The sequence below is a fragment of the Chenopodium quinoa genome, unplaced genomic scaffold, assembly GCF_001683475.1.
Source record: "Chenopodium quinoa cultivar QQ74 unplaced genomic scaffold, ASM168347v1, whole genome shotgun sequence".
Taxonomy (NCBI): Eukaryota; Viridiplantae; Streptophyta; class Magnoliopsida; order Caryophyllales; family Amaranthaceae; genus Chenopodium; species Chenopodium quinoa.
In genome coordinates this window covers 725,865-747,670 of record NW_018745323.1, presented here as the reverse complement: position 1 = coordinate 747,670, position 21,806 = coordinate 725,865, and the positions used below count along the sequence as shown (strand labels likewise).

General features: G+C 35.8%; 1 protein-coding gene across 3 annotated transcripts; it reads left to right on the top strand.

Moving 5' to 3' along the window:
* Positions 1-16: 16 nt before the first annotated feature.
* LOC110712531 lies at positions 17-10,452 on the top strand. Of its 3 annotated transcripts, XM_021891000.1 has the most exons (14): positions 17-639; positions 4,971-5,253; positions 5,352-5,558; positions 5,658-5,750; positions 5,969-6,106; positions 6,196-6,972; positions 7,197-7,460; positions 7,740-8,050; positions 8,140-8,325; positions 8,479-8,589; positions 8,690-8,774; positions 8,869-8,967; positions 9,555-9,751; positions 10,145-10,452. In XM_021891000.1, exons 2-6 carry the CDS (start codon positions 4,978-4,980, stop codon positions 6,925-6,927), a joined length of 1,446 nt encoding a protein of 481 aa, XP_021746692.1. In that variant the 5' UTR covers positions 17-639; positions 4,971-4,977; the 3' UTR covers positions 6,928-6,972; positions 7,197-7,460; positions 7,740-8,050; positions 8,140-8,325; positions 8,479-8,589; positions 8,690-8,774; positions 8,869-8,967; positions 9,555-9,751; positions 10,145-10,452. The 3 variants fall into 3 exon arrangements, with proteins under 3 accessions (XP_021746692.1, XP_021746690.1, XP_021746691.1); XM_021890998.1 differs by having other exon boundaries at positions 7,197-8,050; XM_021890999.1 differs by lacking the exon at positions 9,555-9,751 and having other exon boundaries at positions 7,197-8,050.
* Positions 10,453-21,806: the final 11,354 nt, after the last annotated feature.

Here is a 21,806-nt window from a genome sequence, read left to right as displayed (position 1 = left end):
GGAGAGACCGGTGGAAAGTCTAATATGGTCTCTACTCTCTACATTACCAGTCAAGATGGTCAACACATTCCCAATTCAATTAATTTTTTTTTTTGGGTTGGAACCCAATTAATTAATTTTATTTTATTTCCCCCAAAACCAACCGCCAAAAACACAGTCTAGAGCACCTCCTTCAATCCGCCATTATTTCCACCTTCGTCGATTCTTCCGCCATTATTTCCACCTCCGTTTTCCACCTTTTCCATTTTCATCTTCCTCCATTTTCATTTCCAAACCCATTATATGAAATTTATTACAATCTTTTGAAGTTTAGAACCCAATTTCAAACCCTTAAACACACGTACCGACTCTTGCAATCGCTCCACCACCTAGGGTCGCACGACTAGCCGGAAAACACCGCCTACAGTCGCCTACTGCGCTACTAGCACCACATAGAGTCGCACGGGTAGCAATTGATTGGTTGTTTTGGGCATTGAATTCGCAATTTCGATACTACTGCCCTAGCTATTCGCACAACTTTGCTAGCCTCCACAAGACCACAATCGACTACTGACGCATTCTACCTCCGGCCAACCACTGCCAACAGGACCAGACGGAAAACCCTAACCAGCCCCATTAGGTTCACCGCAACTAAGCTAGGTATCATATTTATTTTGTTTGTTTTATGTATATATTATTTTGAATATGAATCGTGTAATTGTGTTTATTGTTTGTTTGCTACAATGTTCTATTGATGTTATAGTAATCTGCTCATCTTGTTCATATATGAATCCTGTTTTCAGTTATACAGTAGTGAGTTATTGGATTTTGATTTTCCCGCGAAAGTTTGGATTTTTTAAAAGTTGAATAAAATATTTGCTATAATGTATGCCCATTTTTTTTTAACACAAAAGGGAAAGTAGCTTATATTATATCAAGATAGAGCTGATCATTGAAATCATCAGAGCAAAAGTGAACAGAAAAACTAGAATCTAACATTATAAAATTCTGAACTTGTACATTTTTTTACTGAACTTGTACATTTTTTTTATAAATAGAATCTGGCATTATAAAATTCTGTCACATTATTATTTTAGCTCAAATAAAACCTTCTATTTGTGGCATTTGTGTTCTTATTTCGGGACAAACTAGCCTGTTCCCCCAACTTAAAGGAAGGTAAGACTTGTTACTTTATGAGTAGGGCTGCAATTAAGGATTTGATTGCTAGGAGTATTTCTTTTCCATTAGTGAATAAATTATTTGCTATAATGTATGCTCATTTGTTTACAACTAATGCCACATTTAAAATTGTTTGATTGGTAGGAGTATTTTTTTTTCCATTAGTGATTAGGATTTTATGGTTTGTTTCTGGCAAATAATGCTTAGGGTTCATGTGGATTTAATTAGTTGCCACCAATTGCATACCTTCCTCTGTTTTTAATTGTTATTTGGTCTTTGTGTTATGAATATTCTAAGAATGACTCATGAAAGTAACATGTGTTAATAGATTTTGAGGAGTTTGTGTTTTGTTCTTCGTGCTTAGAAATGGATCGAAGTTGGATAACAACAACAACAAAGCCAGGTGACCCTGAATATCAACAAGGTGTTAAGGAATTTATTAAATTTGCATTTGAAAATAGTGGAGGTCGCTCCAAGTTACGTTGTCCTTGTTTTATGTGTCATAATTTTTTGCATAAGAGACCGGATGAAATTCTCAATCATTTAAATAAATGGGCATTTGATAGAACATATACCCATTGGATTTGGCATGGGGAACGTAGAGACATGCATGCGGGTGATAGTGGTGAGACTAGGGATAATGTGTGTGTAGTTCATGATGTTGATGAGGGTGATCAGTTAGAGGACATGTTGCATGCGGTTGAGGATCAACTTGATGACAACCCTTAAATGCTTGAGAGCTTGTTAAGTGACTCTGAAAAGCCATTGTATGAAGGATGCACCAAGTACACGCGATTATCCGCTATTATTAAGTTATATAACTTGAAGGCGGGTCATGGTTGGACTGACACTAGTTTCAATATGTTATTGGAGTTAGTGAAAGACATGCTTCCCAGAGATAATGTTCTTCCTGATAGTACATATGAGGCGAAAAAGTCACTAAGCCCAATGGGTTTACCTTATGAGAAAATCCATGCATGCCCTAATGATTGTGTATTGTATCGAAATCAATACGAATCATTAGAGAGTTGTCCAATTTGTGAAGCTTCACGGTACAAGAAAAGGGAAGGAGCAGTACCAGCGAAGGTTTTATGGTATTTTCCTATAGTACCAAGGTTCAAACGATGGTTTTCAAAAGTAGAAGATGCAAAGAAGTTGACATGGAATTTCGATAGTCGAGTTGACGATGGAATGCTTAGACATCCAGCTGACTCTCCGCAGTGGAGATTTATTGATGGAAAATTCCCTGACTTTGCCCAAGAAAAGCGTAATTTACGCCTTGAATTGTCTACGGATGGGTTCAATCCATTCGGTTCCTTGAGTAGCACATATAGCACATGGCCAGTTATGCTAGTGACCTACAACTTACCTCCTTCATTGTGCATGAAGAGAAGGTATATGTTCTTGTCGTTGTTAATTCAAGGTCTAAAGCAACCGGGCAATGACATCGATGTGTATTTGACTCCACTTATTGATGATTTGATTATGCTTTGGGAAGAAGGTGTTGAAGTGTTTGATGCTTATCGCAATGAGAATTTTAATTTGAAAGCAATGCTATTTTGCACTATCCAAGATTTTCCGGCGTATGGCAACCTTTCGGGGTACACTGTGAAGGGGAAAACAGCTTGTCCCATCGGTATGGAATATTGAAAGGGAATGTGGTTAAATGCATCTAAAAAGCATGGCTATCCTGTTCATCGTCAGTTTTTGCCACCTAATCATCCATATCGCAGGAGAAAGAATGTGTTCAATGGGCAGCAAGAGTTTAAAGGGCGATCAAAAGTCATCTTAGGTGAAGAGATATTCGATAAGGTGAAAAATATTGACATCACATTTGGCAAGAAACATAAATCGGCCCTTTCTACGCAGGGGTTCAAAAAGTGTTCGGTTCTTTGGCGGCTTCCTTATTGGAAACATCTTTTTGTGAGACATTCACTTGATGTTATGCATATTGAGAAGAATGTGTGTGATAGTTTGATTGGTACCTTATTGAATATCAATAATAAGACTAAAGATGGCAAAAAAGCGAGGGATGACTTGAAGGATATGGGGATTAGAGGTGAACTCCATGCTATTGATAATTATACAGGTCGAACATACTTGCCTCCTGCTGCTTACACTTTGTCAAGAAAAGAGAAAATCGAATTTTGTGAAAGCTTGGCAGGAGTGAAAGTTCCCGAGGGTTATTCTTCTAATATTCGCAACCTTGTGAATATGGAAACCTTGAAACTTGTAGGCCTAAAGTCACATGATTGCCATGTTTTGATGCAACAGTTATTACCTGTTGCAATTCGCTCAATTTTGCCTAAAGATGTTCGATTTGCAATTATCAGACTATGTGGATTTTTTCATGCGATTTATGGCAAAGTCATTGATCCTAAAGAGTTGACTACTTTGGAGAATGAAATTGTTTTAGTTTTGTGTCAATTAGAGATGTACTTCCCTCCATCATTTTTTGATGTTATGGTTCATTTACCAATCCACTTAGTTAGAGAGATTAGATATTGTGGTCCGGTTCACATGAGAAATCAGTGGTGTTTTGAGAGGAAAATGAAAACCTATAAGGGATATGTGACGAATGTTTTTCATCCGAAAGGTTGTATAGCTGAACGACTGTTTTATGAAGAAGTTCTTGCTCATACCGGTGACTTTTTTTTGAATTCAAAGCGGATAGGGCTTCCTGTATCTCGTCATAGTGGAAGAATGGATGGTGAGGGGACCATAGGTTGAAAACAGCGTGACTTGTCTTATGATGATTGGCATAAGGCGCATTCATACATTCTTCATAATGAGGATGAAGTTATGCCATATGTGGAGCAACACATGAGTTACTTGAGGAAGTGCAACAGAAAGGAAAATGAGAAATCATTAGCTGCCGAACATAGCAAATCATTCATTAGTTGGTTCAAAGATCAAGTAATGATAGAGCTAATGGATTCTTCTACTTTAATTTCTGATCGATTGAAGAGTTTGGCATTCGGGCCTAATTTCAATGCCACTTACTATTCTGGATATGTCATAAATGGTTGCACATTTTACACAAGGTTCCAAGATCAACAAAGTACTATGCAGAATAGTGGTGTTACTTTAGAGGCCGAAGCCTTGCATTTTGCCAGTGCTAAAGACAAAAATCCTGTGAGTGGTTTGATGAGGTACTATGGGGTTATTGAAGAGATTTGTGAGTTACATTACTCTACTTTTTCAGTACCTGTTTTTAAATGCCAATGGGTTGATAATAACAATGGGGTCAAACATAGTGATTTTGGGCTTACATTGGTTGATCTCAACAAATTTGGTCATAAAGAAGATCCTTTCATCTTAGCAAGTCAAGCAAAACAAGTGTTTTATATGACTGACCCGACAAACAAGAAAATGTCAGCAGTTATAACCCCGAATCCTCGACATATTGATGATGATTATGGCGATGATAGTGTGTTAGACAATGCTTATGTTACGCGAAAGGTACAAGGACATATTGAGGATGATGTAGCCGATGATATTTCAATATATGTAAGGGATGACCACAATGAAGGCATGTGGGTTGAAAAAGAAAAAAAGGGAACCAAGCGAAAGCGCGCTAAAAAATCTTAATAGGTGTGTGACAGTTCATTGCCTTAATTCTTTATGGTTGTTACTTTATTTTTTCAACTTGAATTATAAATGTGTGCTTTTATCATTTTAATAATTTCATTGCTTATCTAAATTTCTCCATCTTAGTCATTATAGCATATTCTGTTTACTTTTTGGAATTGAGTTTTTTTTGTTATGAAATTAACTACTCATGTCACTCTAATTTTTGACCTTCTGTGTAGTAGCAGGATGGCTCGAAAGAAATCGCAAGTGCAAGCAACGGACAATTCTGAATGCGAGGAAGAAAGAGGTCGTACTGTGCTCAGAATGGTTGGGAGAGCTATTCAGGTTGGCACAAAAATCCCTTTACAGTGGCATACAACTAGGAGAATCCCTATCGGTGTTCATAGAGGTCATTTCTCCACCTACATTAGTGTAGTTGTCCGTGAAAAAGTGAGCATCACCTACAGAACGTGGTCAGACATGCCAAAAGCACTCATTGATGATTTGTATGACAATATTTCGGTATGTAAATAATGTTTTTGTGTTTTAAAGGAAGAGAAACTGAATTATATATAGATACTTTTAAATGTGACGAATATTTGAATTTCTTTTGGATATAGAGGGGGTTTCATGTCCTTGAGGATCGCAAAGGTTGGATTATGAAACAAGCTTGCGTTCGATGGAGAGCTTTCAAGACTAGATTAAGGCTCAAGTGGTTGTACCTGAAAGATGGAACAATCAATGATTCTCCACCAATGAAATATCCTTTCATATCTAAAGATGATTGGGAAAAATTCATTCAAGCTTGTAATTCTAGGGACTTCAAGGTGCAAGCTCATTACGTTGGCATTTATTTTATCTTTATTTTTTTTTCTACATTTAAAATTTGTGTGGATTAACTCTGATATTAAATATATTTATTGCAGAAATTGAGTGAAAGAAATAGTGAAAGTTCTAAGGAGAGGACCTCAAAATATCGAGGTGGGAGACTTGGCTATCAATATTTTGAAGAAACAATTGTAAGTATATGCTAAACATTTTATAACTACTACTTTGTGGTATTAGTGGTGTTCTTAATGCTGGAACCTTCTGTTTTTTACTTCATAGTGCTCATTCCTCACCATGCTCTTTCATGTTAATTAAATAAAAGAATAAATAGAGAACTCAATTGATAATTTTAGAAATTTGAAATTCTTTGTGTTTCAGCTATATTTTCTATTTTTATTTGCAATGGTAGGAAAAAGAGCTGGAGAAGCAAGGAGTACATGTTTCATACGTGCCTCGGCATTTGACTTGGATCAAAGCTCATTCTCACGTGAAGAATGGAGTTTTAACTTTTGATAATCCTGCAGATAAGGAAATCCATGATGCAATAGTAAGATATATTAGCATTTGTTTTTCTTGTTTTTCCGCCACTAAGATTATTATTTAGTGACTTATATAATTCTTTGCGATAATTTCCAGATTAGGCTGGAGGCGCAAGTACAAAAAGGTGAAATACTCGCTACCGGTAGAGATGACATCTTAGCAAGAGCGTTGGACAAGCCAGAACGAGGTGGTTCTGTTAGGGGTGTTGGATCTGGAGTAACTAACACAGAGTACTTTGGGTTCAACAAACCACCTGCACCTAGTGAAGTGAATGCTAAAATGAATGCAATGAACTCAAAGATGGCATCTATGATGAAGCAGCAGAATTTTATTGTGTCATTCATGATGTCATGCTTAAACCAAGATCAACTGAGAGCATTTATGGCTGGTGGTGCTCAGCAAGGTGTTTTTGGTGGTGACACTGACACTACAGGTTTAGGTGGCCTGCTTGGTGTTTCTGGTAATAATTTTAAATGTGGTGGTGACTCTAATGGTTCTACAAACCAAGGGGCAGGTGGTATTGGGTTCAATGATGCTCATATAGACAACACTTTTGATCATGAGATCCCATTGACACAGCTCTTAATTGGAGGTATGGAACACCATGATGGTGAAGGGCCACAATTTAGACACGATTCACCAGGGGATAAATCTCATGAAGAGGCTTACTATGCACATGAAATTGAGTCAAATGCAGAAGCTCATCGTACAAACAGCCCTATTGTGCATGAGCCTCATCTTAATAACCTCGAGACAGATCCATATCGTGTCCAATGGCCTGAGGTGAACCATATCGATCAATTTGCACATACCACAACTCCCGCATAGCTAAGTCAAGTTGTGGACACCATTAGCAACCATACATTTCCCGAGGTTAGCCATACTTTGCACATATGATTATATGAAATGTAGCTTTAATGGTATTAGCAGTAGAGCTTATATCTGCACATATTATGAGGTTATGTCCTTCCTAATCAGAATCTGAAATCTAGCATAATCCTAATGTAAACTGAATTTTAGAACCGATGATTTCAGAACTGACCTGAAGATCAAAACTTATATATGAATTGCACATATGATTATATGATTATTTTTAGGGATGGAGTGAATGTTGCTTGGCAATCGAGGGAAGCGACAAATCTCTACAAGTTGTTGCTAACGGACAAGTCCTCATAGAAAGCAGCACGGTAGTTCTTGGTAATCATAACACATCGTTGCCCCCTGGTCATGGTCGAGTCACAATTACTGAAGATATTGTGCCAACAGCTCCTCTACCATGCCCAAACAATGAATTGCTTTTTGTATGTCATGCTAGGAGATCTTATACAGCTTGGCCTAACCATTTGATTTTCCCCAAAAAGGTAGTATTCTTCCTTGTTTTTAAGCTGCTGTCTCATACTGTCTATGCTTCTTCATATTTTTTTCGGTGTGCAGCAGCGCTACTGTGGCAGCGGCAACAGCCCTGCCTGCAGCGGCAGCAGCCCTGCCTGCAGTGCTACTGTGGCAGCGGCAGCAGCCCTGCCTGCAGCGGCAGCAACTAGGTTTTCGGGTTCCTATCCCCTCTTAGTTTTTGGTGTGTTGTTCCTTGCATTTTTTATGATAGTCTTGTTTTATTTTTCATGTGAAAACATATTATAAAGGCGAACAACCAATCAGATAAAGAAGTTGATTCGCCCACACCATCCCCACAATCTACATCCTCCCACGCATCAACAACTCGTAAGTATGTTATTACCGACAAGGATCGTGAGAAGGTGGCATCTACTTTGATGCGTGTGATGAGAAAAAAAGCTATGGGGATGCAAAAGACCGGCGATACCATCTCTATCACTATTCCAGAGAGCATGTTTCTTAATGAAAATGGGTTAAATGTTTCACTTGATTACGAAGACTTGCTTGATTGGTGTTTCCAAAGGGAGGTTGGAGAATCGCAAATGAATATATTCATGAAGTAAGTTCACCTCCAATTTAGTTTCCAATTACAATGTGGAATATTTTTGGTCCATTCTCTAATATATTTACAACTTTTGATGGGATAAGGATCTTGAAAGAACATTGTCACAAAGAAGGTATCTCGGGAATGTATGGGTTTTGTGACTCAAATGTTCTATCGCCTTTGACACCAACGACAAACGACCAAGTTTGATCTACCTATTTAGCTCGTGTTTTTGGGTGCAATGAGGGGAAGAACTATAATCAGCTATTCTTTGCTCCTTTTAATGACAAGTAAGTATAGTTCCTTTGTTATGTAATTATGTAACTTTGATTGGTATTCTTGTTCATTATTTATGCTTTAATATATGTAATTTCAATTTTGCTAACCTGATTGCTTCTATATTGCTATGCTATCCTATTTTTACTAATAAATTCTTCTTAAAGTATGCATTGGACGTTAGCTGTTATTAGTCCGTGGAATGGATTGGTGTATTGGCTAGATCCACTTGGAGTAGAAAATAAAATCAACTCATTCGCTAAAAAGATCATCACTGAGTATGTATAATTGCAATAACTGTGTCAATAACTTCTGATTTTGTTCTTACTGTGTATTTGGAAACTATTACAATTTTCCTATCTTCATGTAATTATGTAGAGGAATCAAACAATTCAGCTCGGTCCATCGGAAGGACATCAAGAAAATAAAAAAGAATGCATATATTAGGTGGGAGCAACCACAAGTAAGTTATCATCACTTTTACAGCAGTTGATATTATGCAGTTTAATCCTAAAATCTAATATCTTGTTAATGATTAATTGTTTGCATTATCATAGTGTCCTCGTCAACCAGCATACACCAAGTATTGTGGGTACTTTGTTTGTCGATATATGCTAGACATTGTGCAGAAAAGAGTGCTATGGGTTTCCAAGCAGGTATATTATTATAAATATATGTCATTTAAATTGGTATAAAATATCCTCAGCTCTAACCAACTGTCTTCATGTCTGAACCAACTCTGAACTGTGAAACCGACTCTGACTTGTGAAACCAACTGTGAATGTAACTCTGAACTGTGAAACCAACTGTCTGAAATGTGAATGTAACTCTGTCTGTCTGTTGCTCTAACCAACTAGGACTTGTGAATGTAACTCTGCAGTCTGCATGCAGCTTAATCATATTAACCACCAAAAATAACCAGCTTATGCAGTTCTTGAAATTGTCAGGTCTGTAGTTCTGATTGTAGTTCTAATTGTCAGGTCTACTTTTCATTTTTGAATCAGTCTTGAAATTAAGTTAGGAATGAAATTTGACCTTGAAGTTCTGATCCTATTTATCAGCATCAGTCAGGTTGGCATATAATTAAGATTCTACTACATGAAAATTAAGACTGTAATTTACATCTTTGATAGCCTATTTATCAGTACCTGGCAATCTGATTCAAGCAGCAAGTCCTAATACCCGAGTCTCCTTGCAAGCTTAATGGCAAATAACAATGCTCTGCCTTCTGCCATTTCTGCAGGCCATTGAGCTCTCACTCGTCTGACAGCGGAGAAGAGAACCTCCCCTCTGTGATCCCTTGCCACCACACCGAGCCCCACCCAACCTTCACTAGCTAGGCAAGCATCCGCATTCACCTTAATTAAACCATTAGAGGGAGCAATCCACTTCGAGGCACTCTTCTTCCTTTGAGGCTGCATTGGTTTGTAAATCATACTAGTAAGCAAACTTATTTTGTTTTTTCAGTGTCCATAACCTGTAATCAGGTTGATACACTCAGAAAACTAATCTTTTCCGTGCTGACCTTGTGCTTTGACCTTTTCTAACCCTGGTGTATTAGTTCTAGTCTCAGCTTCATCACCCATTTCCTTCACCTTCCCGCTTCACAAACTCTGATATGCAAGATGTTTTAACATCTAATAAGTTGTAATATTTTTCCTTTTCTTGTTAAAAAAAAAAAGTGAGCTAAGGTTGTGGATTGAGGATGTTCATCAATGTGCAGTGCTTTGTTATGTCTGTTTTTCGGCATTTGGATAAATATCTCTTTACTTTCCTTCAAAAATAAATAAATAAATTATACTCATATTTGATGGCATATGTTGTATGTTGCAGGTCTTTCAGAAGGTCATCTTTACTTTCCCTCGATTTGTACATATTCTTCGAAAGACATTGATGAAATGCGAGATTTGTGGATAAAATATGTTCTTGATCATGAGCCAGATGAAGAAGATTCGTGATGGATGAGCTTAATGAAGAATGAGATGAGCTTGAGTATGAAATTAGCTTACTGTTAATCATTATACTTGTACATCTAGCTCCAATTTTGAACTTTTTTTTTTGGAGGAAAAGCTCTACTTTTGACTTTTGTTTTTGAATATTAAAATTAATGTAAATTTTGGGTTCAAATCTGTTGGACAGAATTTGTTTTTGTATTAAAGATTTTATATATATATATATATATATATATATATATATATATATATATATATATATATATATATATATTATATGAAAAATTTATGTGTATGTATATGTATTGGCGCCAAAATTAATTGCAGCAGGAATATGAATTGCAAAATTGCAGGGAATCAATATAATTCAGATCATACGTACGATCAATTGAATATATATATATATATATATATATATATATATATATATATATATATATAATTTTTATTATTAATTTAAAAAAAATGACCATGGAGAGACCACCTATTTTAAATAAGTGGTCTCATTATTCAAAAACCAAAGACCACTCATTTAAAATAGGTGGTCTCAGTTTTTAAATCTAGAGACCACCTATTTAAAACATTTGGTCTCTTGTTCCTCTATATTATTTATTATTAAATTAAAAAGAGATATCATCTATTTTAGCTATGTGGTCTCAGCATTTAAACAAGAGACCACTTTTGATGAAGCGGTCTCTTTGGCCAATTTTGTAGTAGTGAACATAGAAGACTTCAAGAGGAACAAGAGAGAATGAATGAACCTAAAGCAGGTTCTCCCACAAGAACCAAACCATGAATTGAAGGAACCAGAAGATACTCTCTAATGAGATGCAGAAGGAACCTTTGGCAGGCTTTCCCACGAGAGCCGGAGCATGTTCCCTAACAAGAACTTAACGTTGCCTTGAGATCTAGAATACATCAATACTACAAGATTCCAGAACAAGAGTTTCAAAGAAACAACATGAAGACAGAGAAATCGAAGTATATCGCTCTAGGATTCATGTAAGTATGTTGGACATAAAAGTCAGTCTGGAACAAGTGTAAAGAACCAAGGTGAACTCATGATAGTCAATGAAATTAGAGGTACTGACTTGTCAGGAACTCAGATATTGTTAAAGTTCCAAAACCTAATCGGAACTTAGGTCTGCACGTCGTTAAAGGTCGCAGGTCGAATTTAATGATATAAATATTTACCTAATACGTGCATATCTTTTAGGGATTTGGTTTTACAGAATAAAAATATTTATTTTCTAATAAATCCCTTGGAAAAAGATAAGTTATTTTTGGAAAATATTTTCAGTAAAATAAGTTTTAAATAAAATCTAATTTTATGGCAAGTATATCTTTTGTTAAAAGATATGGTAAATATATCTTTTGTAAAAAGATATGGTAAGTATATCTTTTATAAAAAGATATGGCAAGTATATCTTTTGTAAAAAGATATGGTAAGTATATCTTTTGTTAAAAGATATATTAGTATATTTGGAAAATATAAGATTTAGATAAAATCTGATTTTATGGTAAATATATTTTATTATTATTGATAGAATATATTCTTAACAAAAGATATATTTTTGGAAAACTTATTTTTGGAAAATATCTTTTATGTCTATCTTTTAATAAAACTTATTTGTTACGAAAAGGATGATTTGGGTGTACTATAAATATGCTCATATGTATTCATTCAAAGTCGAGGCTGATGAAGCTTAGTGGTCGTGCTTAATGGTTTCATCCTTCACCACGAAGCTAAGTCAAACCTCCAGGTCGAAGTTCCAGTCAGGTTCCGGTTACTATTCGTCCAGTAAGTTCCAGACAGATCTCGAGTGTCCAGCATATTAGTTTTATCTCTTTATTCATTGGTATGTATTTAGAGTTATTCTTTGAGATCTTGTAATTGGGAAAAAGGGTTTTGAGTGTTTTATGTATTGGGGTGTGAGAGTTCGTGAGGATCCTCGTTATAATTGTATAGTAAGAGTAGTTTGTGTAAGCTTCTAGGTGAAGCTGATGTTTTGTACTTAGGTGGTACAAGTATTTAGTACTTTGGCAGTACGTGTAGTGCTTTGGTGGTACGAGTGAATTTAAGTGTGGTGCTCAGATTGGGTAGGATAGGGTCCTATCAAGTAGCAAGTTCAGTGAGGAACTTGTGAAATAAAGGTCCGTGTCTAATAGGTTGTAATTTGGTATTTGCCCTATTATAGTGAAGTGGTTTGTGTTTGAAATCCCTAAGGTAGGGTCGAGGTTTTACTTCCAGTTGGGCCCTGAATGATTTCCTCGTAAAATCCGCTTTGCATTGTCTAAGTTCCTAACAGCAATCAGTTTTATATTCCGCGAAAAGTAGGCACTAGGAACATACTACAATTCACCCCCCTCTTGTAGTATATCATCCGAAATAACAATACCATAACTTTCGATACATATAGAAAATACATTTACCATCTCAACCAACTTTTATTAATGTTTAAATTTTACATAATATTTTGTATTCCTTTCCTTTATTAAGTAAATTAGAGATATTATAATTCATTCATTTTTACAATATAATTAGCGACCAGCTAATATATTTTCATTCTACCTTATGTGAATATTTAAGACTCTATCCTCGGTTAGTATACAATCACAATTCAAATCACCCATCAAGTGAATCCAAATACGGAAATTATCATAAATACGTACGTGATGGGAAGGATGAAATCAATATGGGGAGAAGATTGCAACGAGTTCAAGCCCGAAAGGTGGATAACTGAAGGTGGGACGATTAAACATGAGCCATCATACAAGATTTTGGTGTTTGGCTCAAGGCCAAGGCTTTGCTTGGGAAAGCAGATGGTTTTCACCATAATGAAAATTATACTACCTCGATCTGTTACATATTAGTTGCAACTTTGAAATACGTAGTAACTGTTTTTATCATCAAAACTACAATATAGAGACCGTACAAGGATATTATCCTATCCTCGATCGATCTCTCTTTACTTCTTTGTATGAAAAATGGTTTCAAGGTTAAGCTAAAATCAAAACTAATATAAGCTATTATAATTTCTAAGTGATGCAGCACACTGCGCAAAATGTATGTAGGTTCAATATAATATATAATCAATTAATCATGGGCTTTGTCCCTTAATTGTTAGATTAGTAAAATATTTCAAGTGTTTCAAAGATATACAAGTAATGTGCTATGTAAAATTAATTTCCCTAATATGCTGAATCGGTGTTGTATTATACAACGTATGAATTTGTATGACATAAAATCTTACTAGCTAGCTCTTCTTGGTGCAATATATGTTGGGGTTTGGTGAGTCCGACTCACCGTGGAAACAAACCCAAAAACAAGACCACACTCGCAATAAATAAAACCATAAACATAATTAAATTAATCACAAGATTAAGATAAAACGATTACCTTTGGAGCGTGCTTCGCCAGACCGCTTGGGCTCTTACTTGAAAGCTAGCTTCAAAATAACGAACGATGATCCACCCGCAACAATGATCACCGACTAGGTCCACTGTCTAGGGGTTAACAAGACCCGACCCGATAAACCCGAGTAATTGAGTTCAAAGGCTTTCACAAAATGTGATACCTTTTCCAACTCTTGAGTTCAAAGGTTTTCACTACTAGTGATCCCTTTTCCAACTCTTAATCAAGCATCATTTTCAATGCCCTTGGGTATTTATAGGAAATGATGAGAGTATGATTGTCTCTCAACAAGCTAGTAAAATAAAATTATTTAAGCAAGCTAGCCTCTTGAGTGTCAACTATACATGAGAGAGCAAGTGAGGACCACTTGGAGAGGGGGGACCAAACTTGCTCCTCATTCTCTCCCTCTCCATGCGCCACATGTCCTCCCTTTCAAGGCTCCCATTTACTCCTCCCTTGCACACGGCCAAGCTAGCCGTGCACTCGGCCCAGCTACCCTCACCATGGAGTTGTGGGCTGCTGTTGCTTGTGGCCAGCATGCCGCGCACTGTAACACCCCAATAATTCTCCCATTTCCAAACCACTTACTTTAAATAAAAATAGAGGAGAATCATTGGCATGTTACCGCCACGAGTTAAAACGTTAAGGCTTTATCAAAGTATTGCAGCGGAAATCCAACTTACATCTTAAAATAATATAATTTAGAAAACCAATAAGTCAAAGCTTACAAATTGGAACCATAAAGGCCCTTATTAAAACCAAACCAATATTCAAAATCCCAAAACATAATTAAAATAGTAAAACATAAATAAGTTCAACACAAAGAACGAATACTCTCAATCACACCAATCCCTTGACAATGTGTATGTCAAATCCCCGAACTTCACATCATCAAGCTAACCTGTGCAATACTGCTCCCCAATAAAACAAGTGTAATAATTGGATCATCACAGGGTCATTGAAAGGCGAAGGCCATGACCAAAAGAAAACACACAAAAGCACGCAATCAGCAAAGCTGAGTACATACAAGCTACAACGCACAAAACCTAGCATGCTCAATTAATTAAAGTAAATAAACATACAACACGAATTCATTAATCAAGACTCCAGACTTAAACAATTCAATCGACTCAACATGCTTGCTAATCAATTCCAAACACTTGACTCTTTATATTTAATTTAATTAATTTAATTTGGAGTAAGCAATAGACGAGGTTGTCCAATCCACCAAATCATTTTGGTCCCAAATGACCATTTAATTTAAAAGTTTAGCGCGATGCAAGAATGGCGCTACTCCATTCTCACAAAGTTAGTCTAGGATCTCATCTAACTTTCATTATAAAATAAAAATGTAAATACCAAAAGAAAAGAGGACATGTTGATCAAACAAGCCTCGAAAAGCCACGGGCTACCACCGTGTACCCCAACCCATAATTGTCAATACTTTAGAAGTGCACGCTTTCTAGAGTTTTATTGCTCATCCATGTTTCACTTTACGTGATTACAGTTTTAATTAATAGCCGACTCAATCAAATAGACCATACATAAAAATCATACGTACATCAATTTACTTTTAATCTTATTTAGGACAATGGTGATCACATCACAAATTGACCTTTAATTTCATTAAACTTCCAAATTATTTTATGTTGAACATAGTCAATCCACCTAGCCATTTCGACTTAATCCACTTTTACTCAACATACTAACACGTCATGCTTGATTAATAAATAAAATAAATAACAACCTTGTGGAATAATTAATAAATTCATTCCACTTAAACCATTCAATTCCAATCCTTTAATAATCCAAATGTGGTTAACAAACCAATCCAATAAAATTATGCTTGTATCAACATTCCATACAAACAATTAATCCAATATAATTCAACATGTTTGCATCCATAATTCCATACAAACATAATCAATTCACCAAAACATGTCTCATAAACATAAGCACATGAATTAATTAAATGTATAACCAAATAATTTTCATCCAAGTGTTCTCTAATCATGAAACTAAGTTCTTTTCTTTGGTACCTACATGATACTACTTACAACGAAGTAGACATGTACGTATCTCGTATAAACAATCCTTTGTGCCACTTTTAATCACTTAGAAGTCTCTTAGAGAATAATCACTTCCTAGAAAACAACCAATAATCACAAATTAACACTTAAACAAATTTCCAGCAATATAAATTTGATTAAAAGTCCTTTAAAATTCATTAAAAACATGTTTTTATGCTTAATTAATCATTAGAATTGCAATAGGAACAAAAGCCCCAAATTAATTGATCTTAAGAACCCTAAAATCCCAATTTAAATAAAGTGAAACCTACGTTTTAAAATTACAAAATCTCAAAATTTATAACATAATTAAAATCTGAAATTATAGGTTTAAGCTATCAAAAACATGATTTTGGTACTAAAAATATAATCTTTATACTACAAAATCAAAACCCAAAACAAATAAATCAATTCTAAGCAAAACTAAAAATAAAAAATAAAAAAAGGAGGAGGAAAGGGGAGTGGGCCACGGCTGGGCCGCTGGTGGGTCGTCGGTGTCATGTGGCCGGCGGTGGTGAGGGGCGCCGGTGGTGGCTGGGCGGCATAAGGGCGGCAACAATGGTGATGAGTGAAACTCACGTAAAAGGAGAAGAAAGAAAAAAGAAAAAGGGAAAAGAAAAAAAAAGAAAAAAAAAGGGAAAAATAATAAAGAAATAAAATAAAAAGAATAGAGTTTACTAACCTTTTTGTGTGGGGGAAAATTTGGGGATGTATAGGTTATTTATAGGAGAGAGAGTGGTGTAGGGCAAGTTGTAAGATTGGGCCTCATAAAATTTACAGGCCAATCAAGTATGTAAAGTGAGATTGGCTTTGATTGTTTGGACATGAATTATAGAATGATGGTTCATAAAAATAATATTGTAATAAAAATAATTTTCCACCCAAATAATTTGAAACTTTTGAAATTAAATTCCGGAAAAATACAAATAAATATTATAAATAAAATATAATTTCATTTATAATATATTTAAAAATACGGGGGATTACACGCACTCTAAGTGCGGGCTGCTGTTTCTCCTTGATGCCGAGGCTTGCCTTGGCTGCTAGCAATGGTGCGCTAGCAAGCACCAGCCAGCCTAGGCTCGGCTTGGTGCCCATGCTAGCTACCATGCTACGCATTATGCCCCTAGCACAAGGATTGCTCGGGGCACTCCGATGCTAGGGCTATTTTAGGAAATATGTTGATTTATTACTATTTGCACATCTCGTCTTTTATTATTTTTTACTCGACTTTCGACGCTCGGTTTCGACGCTCTAAACTCGAATTTCCGACGTCTAAATAAATATTACTCGGTCGACTCATTAATTCCGTCCGAATCAATTCGTCGCTTCGGCTCGTTGATTGCTTAGGTGTGACCCAAAGGGTTCAGTCAAGATTAAGATGTAATATTAATTATGCATTAATATTACTGATCGGGAGCGGCCTCCACTCAGGCATTCCGATCATTTGACCTTATTGAATATATTAGCTTTCTAATAATTTTGAACCCACTATCAAAATAATACACTTGTTCGAAGGACACTATTCCTTTCAATATATTCCTTTATTTATGTACATAATTAATTAGATTGTCTATATTATTATTCGAACTGAATAGCTATAATGTATGTCATCTCTAAATGTGTTAGACATTACTTTATCAATAATTTGACGTCATGTCATGTTATGTCATGTCATATAATAATAATAATAATAATAATAATAATAATAATAATAATAATGCGGGTTCAGGCGTTCGCTAAGACAAAATGGGAGTCTACAGAAGCCCCCACTTTGACTGAGTTTGGAGAAACGCAAGTTTTAAAAATGATTCAGAACGTTCTGCGATCCTAAATCACTCTTGTAACGCCGATGCCTGCAAAACTAGCATTAGCTAAACAGATAAAAGAGTTAAGAAACGCGTATCTTGCACCGTCGAGCACACGTCTCTGAAAGTAACTGATTTGTTGCTGCATTTGTCGTTGTGACAACCTTTCACAATCTATGGAACGCCATGTTGCGGTTTTGATGTTCACTCATCTCTGAACAATAGAGCTTTTTTTTTGATATGTTCACACGTCTCTGAACAAAGAGCTTCTTTTTAATATGAACTTTTGAATGATGTTTCCACGCGTCTCTGAACAAAGAGCTTTTGAATGATATGCCCACGCGTCTCTGGAGCAAAAGAGCTTGATAATAGGATGCCCACGCGTCTCTGAACAAAAGAGCTTGAAAGAAAAGTCCACGCGTCTCTGAACAAAAGAGCTTGAAAGAAATGTCCATGCGTCTCTGAACAATAGAGCTTTGATACTTGAATGTTTGTTGCGATAATATTCCGAAGAAAACTTTTGAAGACCAACGCTTGTCGATCTTTAAAGCTCGCTTGAACTTTGCTTCCGCTATGCCAGTACGTCGGCGCTTTTGATACTGGTGAACCATTATGTCGGTGCCTCTGCTATTTATGAACTAGTATGTCGGTGTCTTGCGATGAGCCAATGTTTAGGCGCTTTAAGCTAAGTGAGACGATCTTTCGTTAGGTCGATCACTTATTGCGATTGTAATCAAGCCGAATACTTAATCATGTTAAATTGCTTATAGGGGCTAACTGGCGTACCAAGGAACCCGAAATCGCTGAATGAGGTTGAAATAACTGCTCTGAGAGGTTGAGCGTTCTGTCGCCGCTACAATGCCCCTGGCGCTGCGATTTGGATATGTCACCATACGCTGCCATCTAGCGCCAGGCGCTGAAATCTGTTGCCAGACGCTAGATGTTGTCGTCTGGCGCTGGAGTCGGGTCTTCCCTATTATGCTCTTGCTGCCGCTGGGATGCACATGAATTTATCTTTGACTATAGGACTTTGCTAATCTCTTTAATTATTTTAGATTTGACCTAAGGTTTAATGTCTCTTGAATCATTGACTTGACACGACTCAAGGTTTAAAATTGACTCGATGTGATTGACTCGAGGTTGACTCGACATGACTGACTCACTTGAGGTTGACTCAACGTGACTGAATGACTTGAGGTTGACCCAAGGTGAATTGACATGTGTGACTCATGACCCGTGTGTGCATTGTATTGTGATGTGCTTGACTTAAAATGCGAAAAAGAAAAATATTTCCATAATTTTTGTAGAGGGTACCGTCTTTCTCCCGAAAAAGAAAGACACGAAAAAGAAAGAAGTGAAGCTTTTGAAGGTGCATGTTAAATGAGCTTAATCCGTTAACGTTGTCTCTCATAGTACAAGGATTGTAACATCTTATACTATCCTAGTTGACTCGATAATGAAAGTATTTAGGTAACTTAGGCGCGGAGGCTAAGTACTTCATACTTTGTGATGCAATGATGATTGATGAGCGATTTTGACATGACAAGGCATGCTTCAGCGTTATGTTAAGATTTCATGACAAAGGGTTCCTAAGGGAAAGTATATTTGGTCATGTATCTGTGATGTGTGTGATGGTGACATAAGGTTAAGCTGCAAGGGCTAGGTGTGGAAAATATATTGAAAAGAGTCAAATAATGGTGACTCTTAGGCTGGGTAAGCTAATGATATAAGGATCAAGCCCCCAAGTCTAGCTCTAAGTAAATAGGAATAAGCATAGGGGATCCCTTGATATGACCATAATGTGTGAATGTGAATGTGAATATGAATGCATGTTTATTACGGTTGCACCTCGATGTGAGGTTGCCAACGTAACCGTTAGGAATCAGGCCGAACTAGCTCTAGCCGAACCTCGCACAAGTGTGTGTATACCTCAAAAAGGTCGTGGTTAGGCTAAAGGTTGAAGAAGAAAGGGATAAAAGGCTCAAGACCCCGGATAAGCCCCCAAGGTGTGCAACCTTGTTTTTGAAATCTTTATATTGTTATGCTTGAGTTTTCTCACTTTCGAGCTCCTTTTTTTTTTTTTTTTTTTTGCTCTTTTTTTTTTTTGCTTTTGCATTTTTTTTATTTGAACCTTTTTTGATAAGTGTGGGCAATCCCGATCATGCGATCTATCACTCACTTGGAATTCATGATTCTCAGCCACGGTACCGAGCACTCGATAAGAGATGCAATCTGAGACGTGTTCATATCAAGGACATGTTCATGTCAAAGACATTGGAACACTTGCCCTTTTGTACACTTTTATTTATTTTTTTGCTTATTTTTTTTGCTATTTTAATCTTTTGAAGTCACTCAAGCTTTTTATGAAATTAAAAATTGCAAAAGTTGCACACCATCCCATTCCAAAGTTAGGTAGACATGGGTTGAAAAATGAAGGGTCAATCATTAGATGAGGCTCAAAGTGGTTTATCAAGAAAGGATTGCATATTTATTTGAAGGGTGAAAGTTGATCTAATGTGGCTACAAGGGGTGCCTCAAATCATTGGTATACCTTGTGCTTAGTTTGACATGGTATTTTTTTTTTTTTTTTTTTTTTTGCAATGATCATATGTAAGGAAATAAATGCTCATTTTATTAAAGGAAAAGAAATAATGATCCTACAAAATAAATCTAAGGAGAATAAAAAGGTGTCTATGCTAGACTTATTAGGGAAAAGGTAAATAAAAAATAGAAAAAAAAAATCATAAAATCTTGTCGTTGAAGCTTGCCTCTTGTCCCTTGGCTTATCATCACTTGGTGTTCTTGCCGACTAGAGGTATTGGAAGCCTGTTATTGTCGATCAAATATTGGATTGCTTCATTAATCAAATATGAAATATCATAATTCAAACTAAATTATAAATTAGAATGAGCTGGGAAAAATATAAATTTGACATACTATTCATAAATCAGAAAATAAAATTCGTATGACATAAAATTAATATGAGTATTTCAGAACTTCTCTTGTAAAATCGAATAATCTATACATTAAAATAAATAAATCAATTGTATAGTAATTTCTAGGAAAAATTAAAGTACAAAACTTACTAATGACTTAATAGCATCTTCGTACCGTTTCTGAGTTAATCGAAGCCAAAATCCATAATAATGGTGAAAAATTAATAGAAACAAATAGAAAAAATAGATTAAGTAGATTGATATGTGAAGAACAATTAAAATAGTGTAATTTATAGGAAAATTCATAGATTTTAATTTAATACCGTTGAAAATTGATTGCAAAGAAGAACTTTCATGGGGGAAATCATCATTTTAGCATTAATTTGGGAAGGAAGATGAAAAATCAGAAAAATATACGTAATGATACAAATAATTGGTTTCATGGATGAAAATAGAAGATTATATGGATGAATTGGTTAGATTATGGGATTAATTTGTCAAATTTAACTTCCCAAAATGAAGGAGTTAATTTCAAGGAGGAATATTAATGATTTAATGTGAGGAGTTATTAAGGGGATGATTGATTAACTTACAAAGAAATGCCGCTTACTTGTTATTCGTAATATTTTAATTTTAATTATTATTTTTTTTAACAAATTTGATTTTCAGATTTTGGGGCCTTGGGCGGGTGCCCCGGCCCAGATACGGTCCTGATTGTCATGGAAGTAAGTGAAACTCTCCATGTATTAATTAGCTTCTTACCCATACTAAAAGCCGACTTGAAAGGAGCGGAAGAAATAGGAATGGCCAATGTCGCAAGTTGTGGATGTCGATGTGCCCTATTAAATTATTTTTCCACCAACCCAACACATCAATTTTGGAATTAAAATCAACATTCTTTTCTTCCAAATAGAGATCAAGTTGAGTTTTATTCTCCACATTATGTTGTTGACTACTCATCCAAGAACCAAAATTAGCATATTCAACCAAAATGAAAGAATATTCAACAAATTTCAACTTGTAATGAGGATCCAAAACACATGCACAAGACAATAAATTAAAGTATGATAATCTGACCAATACTTGTCAAATTTCTTTTGCATTGCTTTCACCATGTCAATTAAAAATGAATGTAGCCCATTTACAACTTAAAGTAACATGCAATGAATATCCTAAACCCCCTTGAAATAAATGTTTGCATTTGGGGTTTTATAAGAAGAGAAGTTACATTACGACCTTCCGCTAGATCACAACATTACCTCTCTTGGTCATCAAGCAAACAGCATCATATATTCATGTCTTTCCAAATTTGTTG

Coding starts and splice junctions, on each gene's coding strand:
- LOC110712531 (XM_021891000.1), top strand. CDS start 4,978: ATGGCTCGAAAGAAATCGCAAGTGCAAGCAACGGACAATTCTGAATGC. Junction 5,254..5,351: donor ATTTGTATGACAATATTTCG/GTATGTAAATAA, acceptor TTTTGGATATAG/AGGGGGTTTCATGTCCTTGA. Junction 5,751..5,968: donor AATATTTTGAAGAAACAATT/GTAAGTATATGC, acceptor TTGCAATGGTAG/GAAAAAGAGCTGGAGAAGCA.